The sequence below is a fragment of the Cnephaeus nilssonii genome (genome assembly GCF_951640355.1).
Source record: "Cnephaeus nilssonii genome assembly, chromosome: 2".
Taxonomy (NCBI): Eukaryota; Metazoa; Chordata; class Mammalia; order Chiroptera; family Vespertilionidae; genus Cnephaeus; species Cnephaeus nilssonii.
In genome coordinates, this window is record NC_137073.1 from 77,592,432 (window position 1) to 77,613,710 (window position 21,279).

At 41.8% G+C, this 21,279-nt stretch overlaps 1 protein-coding gene across 1 annotated transcript in view; it reads right to left on the reverse strand.

The window, feature by feature from the left end:
* Positions 1 to 2,364: 2,364 nt before the first annotated feature.
* Positions 2,365 to 21,279, reverse strand: part of PTCD2 (pentatricopeptide repeat domain 2) — a 29,711-nt gene continuing 10,796 nt past the window's right edge. The window contains exons 5-10 of the mRNA XM_079795500.1: positions 19,169 to 19,247; positions 17,964 to 18,055; positions 15,717 to 15,830; positions 14,296 to 14,370; positions 7,808 to 7,921; positions 2,365 to 3,182 (exon numbers count right to left, since the gene is read on the reverse strand). Of these exons, the coding sequence (XP_079651626.1) occupies positions 2,958 to 3,182; positions 7,808 to 7,921; positions 14,296 to 14,370; positions 15,717 to 15,830; positions 17,964 to 18,055; positions 19,169 to 19,247 (699 nt within the window). The 3' untranslated portion in view covers positions 2,365 to 2,957. The remainder of the gene's footprint in view (positions 3,183 to 7,807; positions 7,922 to 14,295; positions 14,371 to 15,716; positions 15,831 to 17,963; positions 18,056 to 19,168; positions 19,248 to 21,279) is intronic.

Consider the following 21,279-nt stretch of genomic DNA (forward strand, 5'->3'; position numbering starts at 1 on the left):
TAGACATCCTACCTAATAAAATGGTAATATGTAAATTACCATCACTCCGCTATGCCCATGATTGGGCCAGAGGGAGGCGCAGGGGGCGGGACTCGGGGTGGCCGGGGTAGCCGATTGGGCCGGCAGGACGCTAAGCTCGCGTTGCCAGTGGCGGCGGGAGCTCAGCGTCTGCGCCATGGCTGTGCTGCGGCACAGAAGGGGCCTCTGGGGCAGCGAGCTCACGTCCCGCCGCGGACCATCAAAAGCAGGGGAGCTGGGTGCCTGTCTGCTCCGGCACCAGGCCTTTCAGAAGCCTCCGCCGAGCCAGAGGCTTCTGAAAGGCCTGGTGCACCAGCAGACAGGCACCCAGCTCCCCCGCGATCGAAAGCAAAAGCGTGTACGTGCATGATTCAATCATGCACTGGGCCTCTAGTTTACAAAAAGTGAAAACAATCTACAGAGGCACATACAGAATTAGGGAATAGGATGTCCTCTCCAGTGAAATATTCTCACTTACAGAATAAGAACATGCTTCAGGCAAATTGCTGAAGAGTAAGTAGGTGCTTTAGGCAAGTTCTTGAATGCAAAGAAAAACCACTTTTCAAAGAAATCAAAGAATAAAATGCTCACTGTAAACTGAACATGCTTTTCCTTTGACTTTTTTTTTTTTTTTTAGCCTTCAGAATCATCTATTATTTTGGGGTGAATGTTACACACATTGGTTACCTCTGTGCTAAGCTGCCCCCTCAGTAAGGCTTCCGGTGACAGGTCAAATAGCCCAGTTCTTACAGTGGGCAGAGCACTAGCTGCCCGCTGCTCAGAGCAGCTGGGCTGGGTAGGTCACTGCTGCTATTCATCCCTCACAAAATTCCTTTTTGTTGTTTCTTTTGCTAATGAATGGTTGTTAGCTCTAACAACCAGGGTCACACCACCCAGGGCCATTTGAATATTCTTTGTGCATGTTGGAGAAGGTAAATGATAAGTTGCGGGACAGGAAGCATACCCTGTTATTCCCTAAGACTTTGAAGGTAGAGAAGTCCAAATGGTGTGTGTGTGGGGGGGGAGGCGGGTGGGGGGGGGGTTGCCAAACACAGGACACACAAGATGCAATTAAGAGTCTGTGAACGCCCTGGACGGTTTGGCTCAGCGAATAGAACGCTGGCTTGCGGATCGAAGGGTCCCAGGTTTGATTCTGGTCAAGGGCAAGTACCTCAGTTGCAGACTCCTCCCCGACAAGGCCCCTGCAGGAGGCAATCAATCAATGTGTTTCTCTCACATCGATATTTCTCTTTCCCTGTCTCTTCCACTCTCTCTAAAAATCTATGGAAAAATATCCTGTAAGGATAAAAAAAAAAAAGATTCTGTGAAGGCAGAGAATTTTCTTTAAAGGGGGCTACCAATGGTTTACAGAGCATAAGCCAAGAAATTCTTTTGGTATTTCTGAGCAGGAGGAAGAATTAATTTGTTTATATAATTCTTCAACTAGGTGCAAACATTGGCAACACTACCAACAGTAACATAGTTACTGTCCACATAGCATTTACTTTGTACCAGGCTCTGTCCTGCAACGTTATCTATCTCATTCCATCTTCACAGCGAGCCTGGGAGGTGGGCACTATGTTATCCCCGGTCTAACAAGTAAGGAAGCTGAGGTGAGCCCACGCCACACAGTGAGCTGTGGAGCCCTTAATATTCTGTCTCTGAAGAGATTCTCCCTTTTCTTCTCTGAAGAGACATAATGTGGTACAAGGGGAAGGGTATGAGACTAGGAATCTGGATTTGAACTTCAGCTCCACCGCAAACTATCCCAATTTGGCAAGTCATTTCCTCAACCTGAAAGATGAGGGGGTTAAATTAGGAGACTCAGAAGATTCCTCCTTCTCTAAAACGTCTGATCCTGTGAACAATTCTTGCCTCAGAATATCGATAAAGTTCAAGTCAGCACCGAAGAGTCTGCAGCCCTCAAAGGCGGCGGCTGAGGCTCGAACATCACCTGGGCCTTCGGAACACCAGGCCCAACCTGCCAGGTGCTGCGTTTCCGACAGTAAGTAATGGGTCAGTGTGAGGAAGTACTGACCTGCTGTTGTGATGCATTAATTTTTTTTTAACCAAAAATAAAAATCCAAAGAGAGAAAAGAGAAACCCATTAACAAACAAGATGAACTATAGAAACAAATACAGTATTTATGACCCACATAGAAAACTAAGCAATCCAGAGAGCATTATGTGGTTTCCACTGGTACTTATTTTGAAAAGCACATGGCTTGCCCATGACCAAAGCAGTAATCATTTGAATGTTGGCTTACTGACTAGTTCCGAGAGCTAAATTCTGGCTTTGTTTGTGCTGCTGAGAAAACAAAACATAATCCTAAGAAGTTTTTGGAACCGTTTTTATTTTTCTTAATTTTTGAGAAAATTAAGACCCTACTGAAACTTGAATGAAAAATTCAAATCAATACACGATTCCTACAGGCACTCTTATTTTACAGATGGAAAATGAGGGCCCAAGTACCTTGTTTGGGGTCACAGGTAAATGATGACAGAAGCAGTGAGAAAATCCTGGGCTACTTCCCAGCATGGTGGCCTAGGGGTTCAGAGCATCTGAATTCAGCAAGTAACCATCTCCTGACAGTTAGTCGGAATTGACTGTGAAATTCCTTCCACTTTTGCTTATTGGGTGCACTGGTACTGGAAGCTGGACTGAAGACTGTGACCATATTCCTTCAAGGATCCTCAGCAGTTGACCAGAACAAGCCTCTTTTGAGGGAGCTCAGCTTTCTGACTCGTGTATCTAGACCTCAAATGGATTAACTTCCCAGGTCAGCAAGCCAGCACTCAATGAACACGGACATTAAGGAGACCAAATGCTAGTGCAGAGTCCACTGGAGTTCGGTGCCTGATTTCTTAGGATGCCAATAACTCACTATAAGCAAGTCCCCTCCAACTCAGACCCACCCCACAAGGGGTTGGACTGAAGGTTACTCAGCCCACAAGGACTGGCTGAGGGGCTGGAAGGTCCGGCGGCTGACTGTCCTCTTGTTTATCAGTACCGTGTGGGGCTTCAGGTGTTTGGGGGTGTGGCAGAGCAGAGCGTCCAAGGTGTGAGTGGTGACCTGGCCATTTATGTGCAGTTTCCCATAGAGCTTGTCAAATGAGGCCAGAAGGGCAGGCACATCCTTCACCTTTCCCTTCACTTTAGCCAGCTGGAAAAACACAAAAAAGCAAATTATTACACCTCTGCAAGTCTCCCCTGGTTCTTTCTGTCCTCCAAGAAGCAGAGACGGAAATGTAAGGGTGTACCTAAAGAGATAAAAAACAGGGTGCTGGGGCACACAGAGGGATGACTAGCTTCAGGGTCTCTACAAGCTACACACCAAATTCAGAATCGGTGCTTGAAAATCATGCCCAATGTCTTTCAAAAGCGGGAGAGGGTTAAATGGCACAAATGGGACAAGTTTATCCAATTTAATGACCAGAGCAGGAAGCAGGGCCAAATTACATAGGGCTTTATGGTGCATGGTAAGTTTGTTTTTGGTGTGTGCGTGTTTTCAGAGATTGTTTTTAAACAACACGTTTTGTGTTAGGTTAGGAACACTTTCCATTCTGATGTTTTTCAGAGTGTGTTTAAGGTGAGAATGAAGACACCTTCAGTCTTGGGAGACAGACTGAATGTGCAGATTCTCACAAGAACAGGTGAGGCTATGTCCCTGTTATTCGGTGTCCTGCTGGCCAAGGTTAACGTTTGGTAATGGTGGAAAACAAGGATGAGGGACTTCTGAACCCCAGAGTATAGGCAGCTATACAGGCCGCTTGCTTTTCCTTTGCACCCTCTTCCCTCTGGCCCGGTTTTCCTCCTCCCACTTCCCACAATCATCACTTGAATGTTGGCTTTGGTGTTGTCCATGGTAAGTTCTTTGGAATTTATTCTAAAAGCCATCAGAGGGTCCAAACTGGGACATGATCTGATTTCGGTTTATAATAAAGCTGTGTGGAGAACTGGCGGGTACGAGAATGTGGAGACTGCCCTAACCGGTTTGACTCAGTGGATAGAGCATCGGCCTGCGGACTCAAGGGTCCCAGGTTCGATTCCAGTCAAGGGCATGTACCTTGGTTGCGGGCACATCCCCAGTAGGGGGTGTGCAGGAGGCAGCTGATCGATGTTTCTCTCTCATCGATGTTTCTAACTCTCTATCCCTCTCCCTTCCTCTCTGTAAAAAATCAATTAAAAAAAAAAAAAAAGAATGTGGAGACTGATCTGGAGTCCCCCACATTAGCCCAGATGAGAGGATGATGTACTGGGAAATGTACAGCAGAGATGGAGAAGTAGATGTATGTGAGATATATTTTAGATTTAAACTTTTAAGGATTTATTGTTGAGGGAGTGAAGGAAAGGGAGGAATCAAAGACATCTTCCCAACTTGGGCTCTATAACTTGGTGATGGGTGATGTCATTAGCTGAAATGGGAAGATGGGAGGACAGATCTGCAGAGGGAAAATCGAGAGTCCTGTTTTGGGCATGACTCAGATATGTAAGAATGAAGCATGGAGGATAGGTCTAGACCAGAGGTATAAATATTAGAGTCATAAATATATGAATGATATTTAATTCTACAAAAATGGGTGAGCTCTAAATTAGAATGTGAAGCTACTTTCTGAACAAATTAACATTTTATTTAGTTCAATACTTATTAACAATATAACCTAACAACATTTCTTGATGTAATTTAAGTAATCAAGGTCCCTAACATACTAGTATCCTTTGGTCATCTTCTAAATATATCATAACCCTGCACATCTTCCTTCCAACAAGGTCTCCCTACTGAACTGTCAGATAAAAAGTTTAATCACTTCTTAACCTTTGCACTCGGATGTCGAGTGTGACTCGACACGGTTAGCATTAGAATAAAGGAATCGAGAAAAAAGCAAGCGAGTGCAAAGGGTTAATGTTCTTAAAAAGAATAGTTTGTTCAGTCCTCATGTTCAAGGTGAAGTGACTTAATGTGTAGCACATGGATTCCAAAAGAAGCAAAGCAAATGTGCCAAGCAGGAGGTAACTTTGCTCTAATTGCTTACACAAATTCAGTTCCCTTACATCACTATAAAAGCACTAAATGGTGTCATTAGGATCACTCTACAATTTAAGCAGAAAAAATATTATACTATATTAGGAGCCCAGCGCACGATTCGAAATCGCGCGGCACTGCCCACCCTCAAGTCGCCGGTCCGGCCCTGCCTCCCGCTCTGGCCCTTGAAGCAGCCACAGCCGCTGCTGATCAGGCCCTCCCCCAGCGCAGGCGCGCGGAGGCCCCTGCCGCCCTGCCCCGACACTGCGCATGCAACCGCCTCCTGTCAGGTCGACCCATTAGAGTGTCCTGGTTAATTAGCATATTTCTCTATTTTATAGATATAGATTGTTTGTTAATTTAGTTTTAAAAAAAGAAATCAATGAATTGAGTGGTTTCAGTCCTAGTATTGGAGAAAAATCAACAATTCTCTTCAACATTCCTCCAGTGGCGTAACACCACCTATCTCCACACATAAGATATCCTATATAATAAAAGGGAAATATGCAAATTGACCGAACGGTGGAAGGACCGGTTGCTATGATGTGCACTGACCACCAGGGGGCAGATGCTCAACGCAGGAGCTGCCCCCTGGTGGTCAGTGCACTCCCACAGGGGGAGCGCTGCTCAGCCAGAAGCCGGGCTGAAGGCTGGCGAGTGCAGTGGTGGCAGGAGCCTCTCCTGCCTCTGTGGCAGTGCTAAGGATGTCCGATTCCCCGCAGGGAGCAGGCCTAAGCCATCAGTCAGACATCTCCCGAGGGCTCCCAGACTGCGAACTGAGGGACACCCCCCTCCCTGAGTGCACAAACATCATGCACTGGGCGTCTAGTTGTTATAACTGTTGGTACAAACACTAAATAGAGCATTTATAAAATGCAGAGTTCTACAATAGGAGACTCCACATGCAACCTCACAAACATATTTACAACTAGCTCAGAAGCCACCTAGATTATATGGATCGATTCATTTCACAACAAGCAGTTCCCTGAGTGTCTCCCAACAACCAGGGAATGCACTGAACTAGAGGGCATGCTTTCTAAGTCAGTCAGTCTTACAAGCTTTAGAGGAAAATTTTTCAGATAAAAACAATCAGTATTTTTCAATGTGGAGTTTGTTTGGATGCTTCAGTCATATGATTGAACAACATGTTGATGGACCAGATCTAAGGTATGACTGGTTAACATGTGTCAGTACTGCACACACATTCACACGATTGTGTACTTGAAAACCAGTGCCCCAACTTTTCTAACATATTCCAAAAGGATCTGGGTGGGTCACTACCTACACAGAGCTAAGACCTCAAACAGAAAGAAGCTTTAAATTTAATCATATCCTCCAGCGGCATATCACCACCTATCTAACAGCGGAAGAAGCCTTTGGGTGGAAGTGAGGAGATGGGACAGGACTGAGAGGCAGTGGTATGGCAGAAGGGAAAGTAGCCACCTGCCTTCTACTGCCAGTCCCACCATCTCAGACACCAGCCTGGACGAGCTCTATAACAGGCCAGGGAAGAAGTGAGAAAAGGGAGGGAGGACCAAGTGTAGGCCTCTTCGTGTACCAGTATCATCACCAACAGTATGATCATTGCCAACAATTGACACTTTCTTTATAGTTCTTTTTTCCTATAGGCTCTATACTCCAAGCAACATACAAATTATTAAATTTCAAATGACTTACAATAATTCCTCTTTGTGTGCCTAAGCCATCAATGTGCACATGGGTTCATTTGTTTCATTTTGCTTTCAATTTTTAGAAATTGCTTCTTTCTCCTCATTTTTATTTGTGTTTTAGAATTTTACAAGGCATTTATTTAGTTCCATTCGTTTATTTATTCAGGAGTTAAAACAACAATTCTAATGATAGAACTTTATTATGGTTTAATATCTGGAGGTTAAGTCTTCCTACCTAACCACATGGTATGTTTCATTTGTTTCAATAGAGGAATATTTTTTTTAAGATGAGAGATACTATAGCCCATTGTTTACTGATGGGGATGATCCACAGAGAAAGGGATATTAATGATGCCCAACTTCTGGACTGGTGCCCTGGAGTGGGTCAGAGGGGATGAGCTCCAGGACACAACTGGGAGCAGCCGCCATGGCTTCGGGAGGGAAGGCTGAGCAGACAGGGAGAGCACAGGAAGGCTGTCGATGGGCAGCACTTCTCTGATTGCCTCTGTTTCCTCCACGAGGCAGGAAGCAAGCTCATCAACTGAGAGTGAAGAGTGGGGAGAAGGTACTGGAGGCTTGAGAAGAGAGGAATTAGAGGGCTGAGACCCATGAAAACGGTGTGGGGGAAGAATAATGTAAAGGGAAAAAGTTTTCCTAGCATTTTAGAGGATATATTCTACTTGAAGGAAAAAAAATCTTTGTACCCACAGAGAGAAGTCTGACAACAGGAACAACAGAGAGGTTGCCCTGTGTGATCATCTCTCTAAGGAGGTGGCCTTCTTTGGGTTTTGTTTTTTAAAGATTTTTTATTGATTTTTCTAGAAAGAGAGGAAGGGAGAAGGAAAAAGAGAGAGAAACATCAAGAGAGAAACATCGATGTGAGATCAAAACATTGATTGGCTGCCTTTTGCACACCCCCTACTGGGGATCAAGCCCGCAACCCAAGTATATGCCCTGACTGGGAATCCAACTGGCAACCCTTCAGTGCACAGGACAACACCCAACCAACTGAGCCATACCAGCCAGGGCAAGGAGGGGCCTTTTCAAAGTGTGCCCTTTACCTTTTAATGATTTCTGCAGAAACCACATACTCACCACTTCTTCTGAGAACTTAAGTTTTTTCACAAATTTTGATACATTTTCCTCTGTGGCATCCTTTAGTATATCTATCAGGGTTTTCAACATATTTGACTGAATATGGATCATAAGCTGAATAAAAAGAAGACAAGTAAGACAAAACAGAGCCAGTTACAGAAGCCTATATTTATAGGTATCTACCCCATCTTCATGCTATTTCCTAATCAGTTGCTTGCACAAGTTTAAAAAAAATGCTTCAAATGCATGTCCACCAGCCAAAACTTGTTTTCCAGTGACAAATTAAAGTACCACAAATGCAAGACTTGCCTAAGGATAGAAATGGAGAGAACATAGATTTGGGGCTGGATTCCCAGCACGGGCAATTATTAGCTATGTGACACTGGCCAGTACTTAATCTCTCTTTCAATTTCTCTATTTGTAAAATGAGGGGGAGGGGGGACTTTACATCTCACATTTTTAGTTATTGTGAACATTAAATAAAATGCTAGCACACAGAAGGTTTACTCAAGTAACATTACTATCACTTTCTTCCTATAGCCTCTAGATTTAGAGGCTCTGACAATCAGACAATCTCGGCTCTAGGGTAAATGATACCTTTACCTTTTTTCATTTATTAACCCTTTGCACTCGCTTGCTTTTTTCTCGATTCCTTTATTCTACTCAGGATTTAATTTTTTAAATACCACAGATTTTAAAAAGCGCGGCAGTAGAATAAAAAACTGGAATTTCTTTTCATACAAACTTATTTATTTGGATTTTTTTAATATTTCAAATTATTGATACATTCAAAGAGTAATTTTAATCTCGATGCTAACTGTGTCGAGTCACACTCGACATCCGAGTGCAAAAGGTTAATTTTTGGTTGAGAAATTCCAGGAGAATAGGCTGTTGCAGTAACAGTGGAAGCTGGTTAAAATCCTAGTGAGGCACCTCTATTTAGGAACTTTCAAAACTGGGCACTGCACCTGGCTTTCAAAATGGTATTACTAACTACCTTCCAGCAGACAGAAACAACACATTCCCCCCCCTTATCACCAATATTTATTAGAACAAATATAGAAAAGTTTAAATAAAATGAGACTAACTCAGAATTTACCAACTAATGTTAACCATTGTTTGTAATTTCATGCATTATCTTTCAAATATATTAATTTTTCCCAAATTTTGATTCTCCTTTTTGTCAATTATCACACAAAGAACATTATCTTACAACATTAAAAACAACATTTTAGAACAAAAGGAACTCTCTTTTATAATGATGAATGTGCAGGTATAGCAATCCATCATATAAACAAAATAATGCATCAAATAAATTAACACCATGCTTTATCATATTGATAAATGTGCATACATTTAAAAAAAATAAACTTAATTTCTCAGACTTAATTCCCAGAAGTGAAATTACAAAGTCAAAAGCTATAAACATGTTTAAGGGCTCTTGATCCTTAGGAAAGGTAATATTTTTGGAAGAGAGATTCCTTTTATATACCAAAACCAGCTAAGTTCTCTCAATAGTCCATTTCTAACATTTTATGTTTGTTGAGCAATTGAATAGGATAAGGGGTTATCTTTGGTCCTGCAGAACAGAATGGAATGATCCGAAGTAGACTAAATCCCAAGGCCCTGATCTAAGTTCAGTGTCCCAAAGCACAGGCAAAATCATGAGCATACCCTTTGTTGGGGGACAACCCTCCAGGGTCTCTCACATTTGAGCAGAAGCAGTGATAGGCTTTCTTCCAAACTATCTTCTCAAGGATGTTTGCATAACCAACTGTCTGGGAAGACAGACACAGTGTCTCACCCAGAGCAAAGGGCAGGGATTCTTACTGCCCACTATAACAGATTTGGGTTCCCCAAATTCAGGGTTCCTCTCTTAAAATGTAAGACCCAGTGTGTACAAGAAGCATATAGACCTTCACATCACCCTATGTAACTGAGGCTCAGGGAACTGATGCAAAAATGCTAATATTCTTGCTACTCCTGTTGCTGTGCGTAAACAACGTCCTTCACTTCCTGATGTCTTTTGTACTCTACCAGCACCCATGAAACTGTAGCAAGCTAACTCATAATTTGGAAGGAGGGTAAAATCTCCACTCTTAATAGTTCTTAACACCCTTGTTAATAAAAACCGAATTTGGTTGGCAATGAACTGTCCTGTTGAAGTCAAGGACAAGTTTTGTTAAACGCAGCATCTCCAGTGCCTGGCACCTAGTAGACCCTCAAACTAATGAAGGACAAGGGGAGCACAGCAATTTTCAATGATAAACCTCCTGCAGCTCCATCTACAAACTTTTAATGATGTGCTCCTGTAAGATTTCAACTTTTCTTCCTATTTTTTCCTAATTTCTCTCCTTGCCTCCAGCAACTATCTCTGATTCAGTAGGGATTTCAAGAGTAAGGTTCAATACCTTATGAATATACTGATGAAGAACAATATAGATGAGGCAGTTACTGATGAAAGACAAAGAGAAAATTTAAAGCTAGGAGCTTGTCTCAAACTGAGGTCTCAGGGTGCAATTAAGAAAAGCTAAATCAGGGCACAGCACATTGCTTTAATCTTACAGATGTCAAACAAACGGCTAGGAAAATTAAATTAGCAAGGAGTAAGGGAAATTTGGGTAAGAAAAACTATTAAAAGAACACTTACTTCCTACCCTCTGATTTTCTGAGGCTCTGGGAAATGCTGATAAATCATCAGATACCTTTGACCAAAAAAAGAAGCCCTAACCATGCCAGAAATTTGCATTTCTTTATTCTCTCTCTCTCTCTCTCTCTCTCTCTCTCTCTCTCTCTCTCTCATTTTTTAAAGTTTGCTATATTTGAAGTAGAATATCATAGTGTGGTAGAAACTGCTAGTTTTCTAAACAATATCTATTGGCCCTTCATTTTTTGATGAAAGAACCCCCTAATTTTAACTGATGCTATGACGTATGGAACTCAAAAGCTCTATTTCTCAGGTTTCTTTGCAACTAGGTGAGGTCATAGAATGAAGTTCTGGACAATAACTTATAAATACCAATTTTTGGTTGAGACAACTGGGAAAGCACCCTTAAAAGGTGCCAACTTCTTTGTCCTCTCCAATCTTCCTACTTCTTGCTGGAATAGCAACACAATGGATGGAAGTCATGTGCTTAGGATGGTGGTGTGGAAATACAGAAAGAGGCTGGGTCCCTGAGGATATCATGGAATGTCACACCAGACCTAGACTGACCACCTCTGGTTTTCTACATGAGAGAAAGAGAACATCTCTAATTTGTACAGACTCCTGTGTTTTTAGAGTCTACATTGCTCCCACCCTAAAGCAATTCTGTATACATACAGGTGAGGTGCCGCCACAAAAGGATTTATGAGCAGTGAGTCCTGTCTCCTTTCCTACCTCTGCAGCCTAACTGACTTCCCAGCATGAGCTAGAACTTTAGGGTGACCTTGGTAAGTAGTAGAAAAGGGCATTAAAGCATTCACCTGTGTCAATAAATAAATTATAAAAGCAGCAAAACTAACCGCTTGTCAATTCCCTTGCAAGGTAATTCAATTCCAAAATTAGTCTCCATCTGGAGACTACCAGGTTTCTAGAGAAATGATTAGAAATAAAATACAATCAGTGGAAAGTTACCCTGTGTTGGTCTCTGATACTTCCAGACATATTTGAAAGTATAAATTAATCCTTTGATATTGAACAGCATTGCTAAAGAGGGGGCCATAGTGCTTTTGAGATGCATGGATTTAAATTTAGACTAAAAGGGCAAAGTCAACATAGATGTGCTTTGATTTTACCTGCTAAATTAGTTCAATATATAACACATATAGCTGGGAAAATGGGAAACCAGACCCTCTGGGTCATATTGGCAGCAGGAGCAATTTCAATGAAAAGAAATTGAGGGGAAATAATTGGGTAAATGCAAATTCCAACTGGCAGCAGAGAAAGATTTTAGTATAAGGCATAATTTTTAAAATACATCGGGAAAAAACTTCATTTATTCCTGCTATTACTGATTGAACAGACTCTCTACTCAGCCAACTTGTCAGGTTTCCATTTCTTAAAAATTAACAAATTGTCCTTAAGGATTCCAAGTAGATGACTCAGTTTTGGAGAAGGTAGGCCCATTAAATCATTTTTTTCAAAAAACCTGTTCAAATAACAGAGACCCAGAATCTGAAAGATTATTAAATCTGAGAATGTCAACCATTTCTCTTTTCATCAGTCCTGAGGAAGATGAAACAGGCTTATATTGAAACTAGAGGCCCGGTGCACGAAATTCATGCACAGGGGGTGGGTCCTTCAGCCCGACTTGCACCCTCTCCAATCTGGGAGCTCTCAGGGGAGCCCTCTCCAATCCGGGAGCCCTGATGGCTTAGGCCCACTCCCCGTGGTTCTCTGCTTTCTGCGGGGCCTGGCTGCTCTGCGCCTGCTGCCCAGAGGCTCTCCATGGCCCAGAGGCCCTCCGTGGCCAGGGCGGGACGCTTGCCTCGTCACTGAGGCAACAACGCAAACATCCCGCCCGGCTGCTCCGCGCGCTGCCCAGAGGCCCTCCGTGGCTGGGGAGGAACGCCTGGGGAGGAACGCTTGCCTCGTCACCGTGGCGACAAAGCAAGCATTCTGCCAGGCCGCTCACACTGCCCACTCTCAGCGGCCACCCCCCCCCCCCAGGACTGGGGGTCTCCGGCGGGGCTGAGGGGACTGGGCACCGCCATCTTGTGGCTATGGGCACCGCCATCTTTGTGATGGAGTGATGGTTAATTTGCATATTACCCTTTTATTAGATAGGATATGAAAAATTTAGATTGGACATTTTGAAAAATTTCCCAAGTGAAAAATTTTAAACAATAAAACTATCTTTAAATTTCCTGACAACATATAATCCTGTGACCCAATCCATGGAGAAGATGATTCATAGTCAAGATTGGCTCAAGGTTCGTCCTTGCCTGAATCATGCCCATTCCACCACATTTACCAGCTGCCTTTCCCTCCAGCTCTCAGAGAAAAGGGGCTGGTCCAGCGCCTCGCTCGTGAGTGCACTTCCCACCTCGCTCAGATTTCTCCTCCTATTGTGAGTGGACAGCTTCACTCTCAACAGGCTCATGTTTTACTTCCACCAAAGCACTTTCTCATTTGGAAAAAAAAATTACTACATTTTCATAACAACTGTGAGAGACAGTCAAGGACTGAACTAGATGAGGAATCTAAATGCAAAGGCACGGAATATGTGCACAAAAGCAGGTTCCATTTTTGAGATCCAGTCCTATGTTCTTTTCATTATTCAGGAGGAGCAGAGAGTCCCAATCCTGGAGAAGAGACATAGCCCTTATCCCTGCAGGTCTGGATCGGGGAGACCCTGGTCTTTGCAGTCAAACAGATTTGTTGGTGTTAAAACCCCGACTCTGCTATGTAATTAACTGTGAGAACTTGAGTAATTTACTTACCCTTTGAATCTTCATTTTCACATGTATAATATGGAGACATATTGTCCTGACAATGTTGTATAAAGTAAACCAACAAATATAAAGTATATAGGATGGTACCTTAGCTAAATTATATTAAAATCCTGCCAATCTCACTCCCTTCAACATCTCACCACCAATCATTGATCCCCACAAACTCATATCAACTCTAATAGTCCACATAAAACTCCTCTCACCACACTCGCCTGTATTTCTTTCCTATGATGCTATGAACCACTTGGAATCCTAGCAATTCTACTCCTGTCCAATCATGAAACGAGGGTATCTGCAGGCCACGCTCTCTCAGGCGGTTACATACTTGGGATCCCCAGAGCTGCCCATATCCAGTAGCAAGCACGGAAGGTAAAATACATATGGCACCTGCTGGAAGAGGAGTCTCCCAAGTCTGTTTGGCTTACTGGCTGCTCAAATGGCCTGACTTCTGGATTCGGGACCTTTGCCACCTTGGCCTCCAAGACCTGCTTGAGCCTCTGAGCTTTTCAGGCTTACCCACTCACTCTGACCTGCAGTTTCTGCTTAGGCACCCAGTCCTGGGACAGGAAGGGGTAGGTGACTCTATTCACCAGGGCAGATGGGCCATGGCTAGCTAGCAGCATGAGAATGAACACAGACCTTTATTGAGTGAGCACTATTTTATACAGCACAGATATACTCCATGAGTTAGGTACATGGATAAGATACAATTTGCACACAGGTTTCTCTCAGGTCTTAGTAAAGAGACTGGAGGGTCTATCTCCCTTCTCTCTACATCTACCACCTTCTGTAGTCATGTGTTAATACCTGTAGCATTTAGCCATGTCTAATATCCGAGCATATCTACATTTCCCACCTATTAACAAACTCCTGGAAGCAAAGGCTGTGTTGACTCCTCTCACAGGGGCCATACTGTAACTTTCACAGAGCTCAATAAATGAATAAAATGAATGAAGCCCTTGGGAGATCAAGTCATTGTGCACAGACAAAAACTCTAAACATCATTTTAGTACATTTCTAGCCTTTCTTTAAACCATAAAGAAGTCACTTACATTTAAATTAGCACAGATTATGCTTTCTGGTATCATGACTTGAGAAAAAATAGATGCAGCTTTTTCCACTTGGTTCTGGAAAGAAGAAAAATAAATCATACCCTAAGTCACATGAACATTACACTGCTATCATAAAGATCATTTATAGATGTCGGGATATTCCTGTTTGTGGTGCACCAGGGTTTTGAGATCCACAAAGAAAAAGAGTTTTTTGGTAATCAAGAATGCACATTCTATAAAATGTGTCCAACAGTGTCATGTTACTAAATGTTTTAATACCCTACCAAAGTTCCAATTTTTAAGAGGGAGGCATAAAATTTACATTTCCCTTTCTCCCACTGGAATGAGCTTAAAAACAACAACACCATACCCATCTTTGACAATCTCTGACATAATTAGAGCATAGCAGAAACCTCAGACCACAGAAGAGGTGGGAATCCTGGAGGTGGAGCACAGGTTGTCTAAAGAAGCAGCGAGAGGAGACCACTGCTGCCTTTCTCAGAAAGAGCCCACAGAGTAATTCTCAGTGTTGAGGGGCACAACCTGAAGTACAAAACCTAAATTCCCATTTACAATTATGGTAACAGAGTTTAGGACTAGTAATGAGAAGTTCTCTGGATCCGTTTGGTGGCAAAGATGAAGCTAATCAAGGACTTATATAGATAAGCCATATTTGCAGGAAGCAGTTTGTCACTATGGCAGCAGCAAAGAGACATTTCATTGAAAACGAATTCCATGCCCATTCCCAATGGCCAGGGAGAATAAAACCTGTGTATATTTGTAGTGTAAAATAGTTCACATTTTCTTAGATTTTGGAGTAGGACATCTTGGGAGGGGCTCTTTAAGGGAGGTATTCCAGGGTTCCAGCTTTAACTCTCCTTCACTGAGGTGTGAAGATAGGGAGTCCTGTCTTCTCTCTGGGCCTCAGCTGTTTCCATTTGTCCGGTGAGAGGGGGAGGCTAAAAGATCGCTAAAGTATTTTCCAAATAAGAGTACTTGGGTCTAACTATGAACTGTATGATGGACCCCAATTCCATAATGGGCTCATTGTGGGAGTCCTCAGTCATCTGAGGTGTTTCAGCTTTGGAGAACATTAAATTATACTTTCTCTAAGAACATCACATAGTAAACAGATTACTTAAAATTTTCATTTTCATTACTCGAGAAATTTCTCTCAGAGGCCATTGACCCTCCATAAGATCTTAGCCAGCCCCTTCAAAACAGCAATGCATGTCATGCCCTTAACTGTAAATGGAAACATTCTTTGGAGGCATGGGTATAGATGCAGGTTGCCATGGCACCAAAGGCATTGGTCTTGTTATTTTCTTTGATACAGCCAGAAGGGAAAAATAAATAAAAGAAATGAAAGTGGTAACATCCTTCCCATTCCCAATTCACATATGGGCACCCCGAAGCCTTACCTGATTCAGAGCTAGTGCCACAGCAAAATAGGACGCTCTCCTGGGAAGGACTTCTCCTTTGATCAGGGCTTCTTCCCTTAATGTGGTGCAGACTTTAAAAGACTCAGGGCTATTCTAGAAGGAGATGCGATTGTTCAATCAATAAATGCCATGAAGTTTTAAGTTGAATAAAATGATTAACAGTGCTCAGTATTTCAGATTTCCTTTTGCAAGAATATCCCAGAGCCTATCTCAAGCCCATTAAATGATTAAGAACCATATAGACTATTCACAAATACACCAGGTTAACTATATGTTAGCAACTCAAATCTAAACTAACTTTATTTTTAAAGCTCTTTGTCAATTTTCTGACTTGGGGCAGTTTCACCTTGGGTGGATGTGTTTTTACACATCAGTCCCATAACATAAAAGTATAAAGATTCGGCCTGCTTCTGTATCACATAATAGAGGAAAGCTCAGCAACACAGGACAACTTTTCCTGAGGGGATCTCCAATCTGAACATATCCACGTAAGTAAATATCTGAAACCATGAACACCAATTTGAACATTAATCATGAAAGAATCCCAGAAAATCAGAAAAGTTAAGAACAAAAACAAACAAATAAAAACCCCTCCAAGAATGTGAATGAAGCACAAGCCAGCAGACAGCAATGGGAAAGCTGAATCCTCTCCTTGGTTCATGCTATAGGTAGACTAGGTTATGAGAGCGGCATCAGCTTTGCATCTATGTACAACTGCCATGACACAACTCAAATCCTACAGTAAATCCTGAACTTGACGAGAGAGGACAGTTCCCAGAACTGGCCTGGAACTCGGAATGGCTGAGGAGTTTGATTTTCACCTCCAGTTTCCACTGAGTGAAACACGTTATTCCTGGGCACAGCACAGGGGAGAAAAGTCAGTGGTAGAAGTAAATTCTCCCCACTTCAGTACACACTCAGGGAGGCCTCTCTAAGGTCAGAAAACTGGGTGTCACCGTGCTGAACAGCTGACGCTCACGCGCGGTGAGTTCTGCTGGCTTGTTTCACAGGATCACAGGAAGGTGTGCCTGGAAAGGAGCATCTAAAAACCCAGGGGCCAGCAAACTATGACCCTCAGGCCAAATCCAGCCTATGGCTAACATGTTTTTTACCCTTTTAAGGTTTATAAAAACACAAAAAATATGTGACAGAGACTACATGTGGTCCAAAATATTTATTATCTGGCCTTTTACAGAGTAAGTTTGCTGACCCCTGAACCCAAGCCCCTCATTTCACAAATGAGGAAAGTGACCAGCTTAAAGCCAGTTAATGCTAAAATTGAGACTAGACTCCAAGTTTCTCAATTTCCACGTTAGTTTTCTTTCCACTGCAACCCAACTATCTCTCTTGTTTGGGAAAATTGATACTGCTTCACCTTTCAGGGAAGTCCAATGGCCCATTTCTTCTACCTTGCCTGGTGTTCCTTTGTTTTCACATGAAAAGGTTTTGCTAAGTTTCCAGAGTTTAAATGGCAGGAATGACTATTGTTAAGCATGGAATCTTAGTCAAAGTACTATTTCAATGATCATTCATTAAATAATGAAGAAACAGTTTCTCTGTGTAAGAAACAATCCTGATATAGTAATGACATATGGACTTATAAGTCATGCTTTCCTCAAAGAGTTCATTTTAATGTCACATACATTTATTAAAGACTGGTTGTGTACCAGGCACGGTGTTAGGTGCTGGCATACCAAGAGGCCTTAAGGAGCTTATACTCTAGTGGTATAACAGTGGGCAGTGTTACAAGTGTCACATATATGACAAATAGCTTAGCATTAGGGATGTTGGAGGAGATTCCAACTTAGGTGATTACAGATAAATTCACAGATGAGGACAAAGTAGCCCTTGAGTTTGCCAATGAAGGATGTAAGGTTTCCACGGGCGAGGGCCACAGAGAAGACTGGTCTAGCAGAGTCCAGCAAGAGCCTTGTAGCAAGACCACTCGAAAGCAGAGCTTGACCCCAGCACACTGTTTCTTGTTTCACTATCTATACAATTTCCAGGGAAGGGTAAAAGTAATGAAATTGCTTTTCCCATAATAAAACTGTCTGACATGGCTAACTTAAGTTTTCTAAAAATGAACACATTTAAAATGGAAATATCTGCACCAGATGGAAAACTGATTTCCGAGGAACTGAATTTTACTGCAGAGAAAAAAAAATAACAAATCCTTTTTCAAACACTATCCACAATGTTCTAAAGCTTAATAGGAGATAATCTTACCAGTTTGTAGCAAATTGCAAAAGCAAGGACATAGGTATCTTTGTTGAACTTCACATCTTGGTTTTTCATCTCGATCAATACTTCCAAAGCACCTGCCGAAAGTCAGGAGAGGGCCGGCTCTTAAGTACAGTCAAGTGAATTCAGAGTCCTCTACTGCTGATACGCAGAGTTCTAATCAGCACCATCCACTAAAAGGTGTATTTAGCACAATCAAAGCTATTTATCAAAGTCATTTAGCAATGAACTTAATTTCAAAATTAACGACACAGGAAGAACTAATATTTAAAAACCTATTATAATGTCAGCAAAAGTAAAATCTGGGGTGTTTAGTTTAACCCTTTGCACTCGCTTGCTTTTTTCTCGATTCCTTTATTCTACTCGGGATTTAATTTTTCAAATAACCCCGATTTTACAAAGCACGGCAGTAGAATAAAAAACTGGAGTTTCTTTTCATACAAACTTATTTATTTGGATTTTTTTATATTTCAAATTATTGATACATTCAAAGAGTAATTTTAATCTCTATAATTTTTCATGGTGTGATATTTTTTGAAACATTCACCCACATGAAGACCTGGTTTACATTCACATGTTTCGCAAATATAAATCGTCTCTCTTCTTCCTCCTTTGATTTTTCTGTTAGAACAAACAACACAATCTTTGTGTTTTTTGTTAGGGTGAGGTGTGATTATATGGAGCTTTCCATCTAAACGTTGCTCTAAGTTAGTGGATAATAATCTACCCCTGGAAGTTAGTGTACTGGTCTAACCTTTTTCATGTGACTGATGTGTCTTAGAAACAAATAGCCTTTGAAGATGCCATTGGTGAAGCTTAGGTGGTGGCATCAGTTGAGATGGCATTTACATTTTACTTGTCCTTTCATGCTAATGAAAACAAGAAAAGATACTGGAAAAATAGACAAAAACCCCCCTTCCCCCCGCGGTGAAACTACGTGTCGAGTGTGGCTCGACATACGAGCTGCTACCGATGCTAACCGTGTCGAGTCACACTCGACATCTGAGTGCAAAAGGTTGAGGCATGACATAAGATGCAACAATGTTTTCACACATAAAGAATGAAGTCTCTCTAACTCAGGTACTCATCAGGAATGTTAAGATCAGTTTTGTATGGTCCATTGCTTTCTCTAATGGGTATACAGGCAAAGAGAGCAGAATTTTTCAGCAAACATAAATTACAATACTTACTTTTATATTTGCCTTTGATAAATAACATGTCCATCAAAATATTGAATGATGTAGAGTCTGAGAAGAAACCTCGTAATTGCTAATGAAGAAAAACAATACAGTTTGTTTAAAATTTAAAACTACTAAGGGATTATTATCCTTATACTGCACCTATCTGTCCAGGACTTATTTTTGTGCACACCTTACTCACTGGGCCTCCTGAATTCTCTAATAAGTTTCTGATACACCAAGGATTTCTTTTACAAAAAAATTTAAATGCTGCCCACTCTATTGGGTGTCATGCCTTTGACAATGGGTATACTTAACAAGAGGCAAGAGGTCTGGTAAGAGATCTCTTCAGAAATACGGTGAAAAACATCTCCATGAACGGTGGTTCTGCCATGTTTAGGAGAAAAGAAAGCCAATCAACCCTGGTGGGGTGGTCCTGGGACCTGGGTGGCAGCATAATAACATGAAATGGCAGCTAGAAGTACAGTTGAGGACTAAGGCAGGAATGTCTAAAGTAACTTCTTTGGCAAACAAATAAAACAGAGCTGATTGTTCATTTTTTAAAAAATAATTCACTTTAATCATCATAATTATTATTTAGTGAATAATAATTCACTCAAACATTTTTAAACGTTCTCAACGTTTTTTCCTCAGCACCTTGAATGCCATGCTATTCAGATGTGCCGCTGGATGCCTCGCTCCAGCTTGTCCTGTCTGAGAGCCCACTGTGCAGCTCCTGTCTAGGTGCTGAGAGCAACAAATGATACACAAGACACAGAGCCTGCCCTGGACACCAGTGGGGCTTCTCACCTAATGGAGCTTAAAGTATCAATGAGAGCCACGAAGAAGGATGGAGCAGGACAGAGGGGCAGAGAAGGTGATGGGAGGGGCTCAGGGAAGGCTCTCTGAGAAGAGACCTCGATGCAGTAAAGGAGAAAGGCTCAGTGATGCAGGTGAGAGCATTCCAGTCTCAGGCCAGGAGCTTGACATGTCTGAGGAAGAACAAGGTCCAGAATGAAGTGAGCGAGGGGGGGTGGCAGGAGATGAGATACCATAAAGGGCCCGCTAGATAATGATGAGGGGTCTGAGTTCCATTCTAAGTGGGATGGGAAGCCGTCAGAGCAGCCCTGTCCATAGAAAAATACCGCAAGCCACAAGTGCAAGCTATGTATGTTATTCTAAATTTTCAAGTAGCCTCATTTAAAAAAAGTAAAAAATACGTAAAATCAGTTTTAATAATGTTACTTAATGCACTAAATCCAAAATATAATTTCAACATGTAGACAATACTTTAAAAAAATCATTAAAAAGTATTTTACATTCTCCTTTTTATACCAAATATCTGAAATACATCATGTACAGGGTGGGGCAAAAGTAGATTTACAGTTGTGAGTTCGCAAACCAGTTTATTCCTGTATTATTATTTATTATTATTTTCCAAATGAACAACTGGAAACCTACTTTTACACATATAGCCACAGTCCAAAGGCTCCAGAGATACTAGTGGCTAGTGCACTGGCCACACCACAGGGTTCTGGGAGGGGACATAACAAGTTAGGTGGAAGCAGGATTAGGTTTTATGTCATTTGACTGGAATCCAGTTTATCCCACTCCAGGAAACTCACTCATTCCTGAATGTTTCACACACAGGTAACTAAAAACAATAACAAAACCTTACATTCACTTTCTGTTTGTTTTTGTCACTATACTCATGGCTATGATTTATTATAGTAAAACTTTTGTTTTCTTTTAATTACAACATTAAGACCTGCTTATTGTAAAATAATACAGAACTGTTTAAAGTAAAAAATGAGAATTTCCTACACTTTTATCCCCTAAAGATAAACAGCAATTCAGTGTCTATCCTTCCATATTTTTAATACATATACACTGAAAGTAAATATGTATGTATATTTCTTCTTTTAGAATAAAAGGGGCTCAAACTACTCCATACTGTTCTGAAACTACCTTTTCTCTGCTTACTAATATACTATGGTCATCTTTCTAATGCATGGGTATTCTTAAAAGAGGGGCAAGCCGAGAGTTAACAGCTCCACCACGGACAGAACCCTTTATAGGAAAAACAGAGGCAGAAGGACAACTTAGTTATGGCGGTCCCTAAA